Source organism: Panicum virgatum, chromosome 7K, assembly GCF_016808335.1.
Source record: "Panicum virgatum strain AP13 chromosome 7K, P.virgatum_v5, whole genome shotgun sequence".
In the NCBI taxonomy this organism is placed as follows: domain Eukaryota; kingdom Viridiplantae; phylum Streptophyta; class Magnoliopsida; order Poales; family Poaceae; genus Panicum; species Panicum virgatum.
In genome coordinates this window covers 38,746,543-38,752,908 of record NC_053142.1, presented here as the reverse complement: position 1 = coordinate 38,752,908, position 6,366 = coordinate 38,746,543, and the positions used below count along the sequence as shown (strand labels likewise).

The 6,366-nt window shown below is 43.3% G+C and overlaps 1 protein-coding gene across 1 annotated transcript; it reads right to left on the bottom strand.

Moving 5' to 3' along the window:
* Positions 1-330: 330 nt before the first annotated feature.
* On the bottom strand, positions 331-4,247 carry LOC120640230. The gene is made up of 3 exons (XM_039916086.1): positions 4,070-4,247; positions 3,682-3,758; positions 331-753 (listed from the first exon to the last, which is right to left on the bottom strand). Exons 1-3 carry the CDS (start codon positions 4,245-4,247, stop codon positions 331-333), a joined length of 678 nt encoding a protein of 225 aa, XP_039772020.1.
* Between the last annotated feature and the right edge of the window lie 2,119 nt (positions 4,248-6,366).

Below are 6,366 nucleotides of genomic sequence, written 5' to 3'. Positions count from 1 at the left end.
AATGCAGGCCTGCCCAAATACGTGCTCAACACATGCCCCTACCTTTTAATGAAGGTCATGAAGTAAAAGCGTCAGAAATATTCACATCTTCGAGATCCAACAGATATTCTCATGACACAAAGAATCTGAAGCAATCTAAACTTCCGATACAACACATCGGCCTTTTCAAGCATCTTGCCACATGTTTGGATAATAGTTCTTCAAGAAACGGCCATTTAAAGCTTTGGACAATTCATTACCTTGCAAATCCTCTATTATATAGGCATTACCCGGAACTAGCCGCTTCACTTTGTATGGACCTTCCCAACTTGGAGACCACTTGCCGAATCTTCAATCTTTTGTCTTCAATGGCAGCACCGTCTTCCACACGAGCTCTCCGACCTGGAAGTTCTTGACCTTTACCTTCTTGTTATATGCTTTTGCAACCATGAGTTTGTCCTTCTCAATCTCCTTCAAAGCCATCAATCGTTTGTCGGTCACCTCATCAATATTGTCCATCATCAAATATTCACCGACATCCAAATCATTTTGCCTTACAAACCTGTAAGCATCTAAATTTACCTCTACAGGTAGCATAGCATCCTGACCATATACAAGCTTGAAAGGAGAAACCTTAGTAGCACGATGTTTAGATATCCTATGGGCCCAAAGAGCTTCAGACAAAACCTCATGCCAACGCCGAGGGTAATCGCCGATTTTCTTCTTAATAAGATTGATAACCATCTTATTACTAGACTCGGCTTGACCATTAGCCTGAGCATAATATGGAGAAGAATTGAGTAACTTAATCTTATGAGATTCGGCAAATTCACGTACCCCCTTAGACATAAAAGAAGCACCTTGATCTATAGTTAAAGTTTCGAGAATACCGAATCTATGAATGATATGCTTAGGTATGAACTCAATTACCTCCTTATGTGTCATATTCTTCAAGGCAACGGCTTCAGTCCACTTAGTGAAATAATCGGTAGCCATTAACATGAACCGATGCCCCTTGGAAGATGATGGATGAATCTCCCCAATAAAATCTAGACCCCATCCTCTGAACGGCCAAGGCTTGATAATAGGATGTAACTTAGCAGCAGGTACCATCTGAATATCTCCAAATTTCTGACATACCTGACATCCCTTGTAGTACTTAAAACAATCGGCAATCATTGTTGGCCAATAAAATTCAGCTCTCTTCAACAGCCACTTCATCTTCTAAACCGATTGATGAGTCCCACAAATACCTTCATGCACTTCAGCCATGGCCAATATAGCATCATCGGGACCTAAACACTTGAGCAAAACACCACTAATAGTTCGACGATATAGATCATTATCAATCAAAGCATATTTAAAAGCAGCTCGCCAAACTTTCCTCTCTGTTCTGACATTTGGATCCTATAAATATGTAATCAAATGCCCTCTCCAATCACTCGGCCCAGCCATAACTCCTGTCGGATCATCCAAAGCCAAAATCAGAGAGCCATGCTCTCCACCGGATAGTCCGGCGTCCCGCACCGGATAGTCCGGTGTACTACCGGATAGTCCGGTGCGATGCGCCGGACAATCCGGGGTGCGCAGAGTCAGCACACCAACCTCTTGAAGCATCATTTTTTTGGTGATATCAAACCTGCCCTTCGAGGCACGATAACCTGATGCTCCCCATGCCAATCTATTAGCCCTGGAATTATCAGTTCTGAATATATGAACAATGCCAAATTCATCAAAAGAGCGAATAAAATCCCAACATCGCTCCAAGTAAGAATTCAAAACACCATCAAAACATTGGCATTCTTCCTATACTTGTTGAACCACCAACTGAGAATCCCCAAAATCTTTCACACATTTTACCCCCATGGAATGCAATAATTCTAAACCGAACAACAATGCTTCATATTCGGCTTGATTATTGGTACAAGTAAATTCTAATCGGCTAGAAAAATCAAAAGTAACACCCTCCGGTGAGACAAGAACCACACCAATACCTTGCCCTTCATTACAAACCGATCCATCAAAACAAAGCTTCCATGGGGTAAGAGTAACATAAGCTACATCTAGTTCGCAATAGTTATCAATCCGATGTTCAACTATAAAATCAGCCACGATTTGGCCTTTCATAGATTTCAAAGGTTCATAGGCCAAATCATATTCTATCAAAGCATAAGCCCACTTGCCAACTCTACCACTCATGATGGGATTATGCAACATATATTTGATAACATCAATTTGACAAGCAATTATACAAGAACTAGATAGCAAGTAATATCTCAATTTGGTACATGCATAAAACAAGCATAAGCACAATTTCTCAATAAACGTGTACCTTGTTTTGGCGTCAATCAACCTCCTACTCAAATATGTAATCACATATTCTTTACCTTCGGTTTGTTGAGTCAAAACAACACCAATAACCTTGTCTTCCGCAGCAATATATAACCTAAAAGGAACTCCACTTCTAGGTGCTTTAAGTACCGGCACCGAAGACAAATACTCCTTGATTTGCTCAAAAGCTCTTTGCTGCTCTGCTTCCCAAGTAAAATCAACATCATTTTTCAACCGAAGAATAGGAGTAAACACATCAACCTTTCCGGCGAGATTAGATATGAATCGCCATAAGTAGTTCACCTTGCTGAGAAACTTCTGCATATCAAGTTTGCACATCGGAGCTGCTAGTTTCCGAATAGCTTCTATGCCATGTTCATGAATAATAAAATCTAGAAACTTTCCGGCTGACACACCAAAAGCACATTTGCGTGGGTTCATTTTTAAACCATACTTGCACATCTTTTTAAAAGCCTTGCGTAAATCGGCTAAATAAGTGTCAAAAGCAACCGATTTAACGACTATATCATCAATATAGACTTCTAGGATAACCCCTAGTAACTCATGAAAGATAAAGTTCATAGCTCTTTGATAAGTAGCGCCAGCATTTTTCAACCCAAATGTCATAAAAACCCACTCAAACAAACCGATAAAGTCAGGACATACGAAGGCCGTTTTAGACGTATCTTCTTCAGCCATAAAGATTTGATTATATCCGGCATTACCATCAAGAAAACTAATAACCTTATTACCAAATGCACTATTGATTAACATGTCGGCTATAGGCATAGGATACTCATCTTTGGGCGTAGCTTTATTCAAGTTGCGGAAGTCAATGCATACCCGAAGCTTATTTGAATCCTTCTTCTCCACCGGCACAACATTAGACACCCAATTAGCATACCTGCAAGGTCTAATAAAATTGGCTTCTAAAAGCCGGTGAATCTCATCTTTGATACGAGGATAAATATCAGGGCCGAAATGCCGCGGCCTTTGCTTAAAGGGTCGAAATTTGGGCTTGATAGGTAGCCGATGTTCAACGATATCATGGCTTAAACTAGGCATTTCAGTATAACTCCAGGCAAAACAATCAGAATATTCTTTTAGCAATCCGATCAACTTATCCCTAGAGTCGGATTTCAAGGTCTTGTTTACAAATGTCGGCCTTGGAATAGTACCATCACCAATGTCTACCTCCTCTAGAGGATCAGCCGACGTAAACCCTTGTCCTAACTTATCTAAGTCTCTAAAATCCTCTATCACAAAAGAATCAGAAATAAAATTACAACCAGCATCCTGGCCATCACCGGACTGTCCGGTGGAGCACACCGGACTGTCTGGCACATCACGGGATAGTCTGGTGGCTGCTACCAGACTATCCGACGTCGGTGCAGGGACCTCCTGCTGCTTGGACTTCATTGCATCTTCTCGCTTCTGACCTTTATCTCCTGTCAATGTATGCATTGGATTTATATTATATGGTTTAGCCGATTTTCCACCGACTCTAGCATCACAGGAATAAAGCCTTCTTTGCTTAAACTTAAGAATTGATAATCTGACAAGTCTACTCTCGTCAAGCATTTAGCATTATCATATGTCCAGATTACCGGTGCATCGGCCGCAGCAACACAAGCCAATGAATCAGCATGCACCATCTCAATTTCATCGCGGACCCATTGAATAAGGAATTGGTGTAAAGTAGAAGGCACACATTGGTTAGCATGAATCCAATCTCTCCCGAGAATCAAACTATAGTTACCTTCCACCTCGGCGACGAAGAATGCAGTGGCGATCATCTTACTCCCAATGGTAAGCTCCATGGAAGTAACTCCTTTGGCCTCAATAGGTTTCTTACCACGCACACCACTCAATGTCATGTTGGTCTTTACCAGCTCGGTATCCGACTTGCCAAGCTTCTTGTACAACTCATACGGCATCAGGTTGACCAACGCACCGCCATCGACCAACATCCGAGAGACTGGAGCACCATAAATATGACCCCACAAATAAAGTGGCTTTAAGTGATTAACCGGTTCAGTCAGCTTTGCAAACACAGCATCTCTTGGTTTAAAACTGAACTGAGCCATCACCTCTTCATCTTCACCGATAATGCTATAATCGGCGGAAAAAGTAATCATATTGACATCCATACCTTGACGACCGGGAGAAGCTTCGTAGTCAACCATCTCCTCCTATGGTACTTCTTCTTCGGGCACGACAATAGATGTAGTAGCTTCTTCCACCATTGGCCTCGCCTCTGCTTCTCCTGCTGCCGCTTTCTGCTCACCGGATAGTCCGGTGGGGGTCACCGGACAGTCCGGCGCATCGGATAGTCTGGCAGCCGTCGCCGGACAGTCTGGCATCTTGGACTGTGTCTGTTCAGCCGCTTTTGCCAGAATTTCAGTGGCTTTTAGTTTCCATTGCTTTGTAGGTACCATAGGATGTATTGCATTGAAGATCTTCTGAGCCTCCTGTTCCTTTTTCTCTTTTGCCCGCAAGCGTTGCAACTTCCTCTTTTGAGAGTGAGTCAAGCCTGATGGACACCATTGGGGCATAGAGTACTTTGGATCTGATGGAGGCTTGTTGCTGGTCTTATTGGAGTTTGCCTCATGCTCCTGGTCATCGGCGTTTTACAGTTCTCATTAAATGTCCCTTATTTGTACCAATATTAATATTACCGGTTGTAGTTTGAGATGCTTGTGGTGCTGCTGGTGTAGCCGGTGGTGCCATTGATTAAACCGGTGTTGAATTTTGATTTGGTTGCACCACAAACTTAGGTGGTTGTCCCCATTGCCCCCTGCCAGATTTGTTGGCATTGGAGGCCGATAATTCTGGCATTGTTGCTGATTTTGCATCCACGGACCGGATTGAGGCACATTCAATCGGTCGTGTGTTAGGGGTGCCAAGCTGTCAAACACAGAGGGTTGTGGTGCCCCCCAGCCCTGGCAATAGTAAGGGTTATGATAACACGGTTGATATATAGCTATGGAACTCCACAACAGATTTGGTTGAAATTCTTGTGGAGGTCCCCATATCATTGGAGGGTTAACCGGTGCTGGTGGTACAAACTGGACCACTTGTCGAGCCGGTTCTGTCGGCTTCTTGTTTTGCACTGATCTTGTGTCCCTTGGTGGTGACCTTGGCCGCTTGTATGGCCAATCGCGAGAAACGGCCTTTTGCTTTGTATACTTGGAGAGTAACTGATTGAATATTGGGCCAGGTCGATATAACTTACCAGGAGCCCTTGCTTGGTGCCGCTTCCACTGGCCGACCTCTGGATGCCTTGGCTTGAAGGTGGCAGGACGCTTTTGCTGGTCACCGGAATGTCCGGTAGTCTCCATCGGACTATCCAGTGTACCGGACTGTCAGGTAACTGGTGCCAGACTGTCCGGTACCCCAGCCCTGGGAGCCCTTTGCTGGTTCTGCTGCCCCCCGATGCTGATGAATCTGCTGATGATCTTTATTGTCTCCTTGCCATCTGCACCTTTCTGCTTGATCACCTCCTTGGCCAAAATTTTATCATTTTCATCAATTACCCTAGGGGCACCGATGACCACGGCTTTGCCTTCTTTTGCATCGGCCACTTCCGGCCGAACTAAGACCTTCTTGCTGCCCAAATCCAGAGTGTTCATTAGGAATGGCTGCTTGTCAATTTGCATCTCTGTAAAAGTCATACAACCCTCGTTCACGACCGATTGTAACTGTCGATGAAAAACATTACAATCGTTAGTCGCATGAGAAAAAGAGTTATGCCACTTACAATATGCCTTTTTTCTCAACTCTTCTGCATAAGTAATAGTATGCGATAATGTAATGTTGCCACTTTTAAGGAGCTCATCAAATATTTTATCGCATTTAGCAACATCAAAAGTAAACTTCACCTCCTCATTCCGATTTTTGTTAATCGGGTTTAGAGATGGGCATGAAAAAGGCTTGTTCTTGTTAGACCATGAGAATTGAGCGGCATAAATTTCTTTAGAATCATCATCGGAGCTAGCCGAATCATAGTCTACAATATTGACATTATGGCGGGCGGTTTTTTGGCTTTCTCTGCTT

What these genes read in the sequence shown, in the direction of transcription:
- LOC120640230 (XM_039916086.1), bottom strand. Translation starts at nt 4,247, where the DNA reads ATGCCGTATGAGTTGTACAAGAAGCTTGGCAAGTCGGATACCGAGCTG. An exon ending in CTTCGTCGCCGAGGTGGAAG is followed by an intron (nt 3,759 to 4,069) that starts GTAACTATAGTT and finishes ATACATTGACAG; the next exon opens with GAGATAAAGGTCAGAAGCGA. An exon ending in CACCGACGTCGGATAGTCTG is followed by an intron (nt 754 to 3,681) that starts GTAGCAGCCACC and finishes TATTATGCTCAG; the next exon opens with GCTAATGGTCAAGCCGAGTC.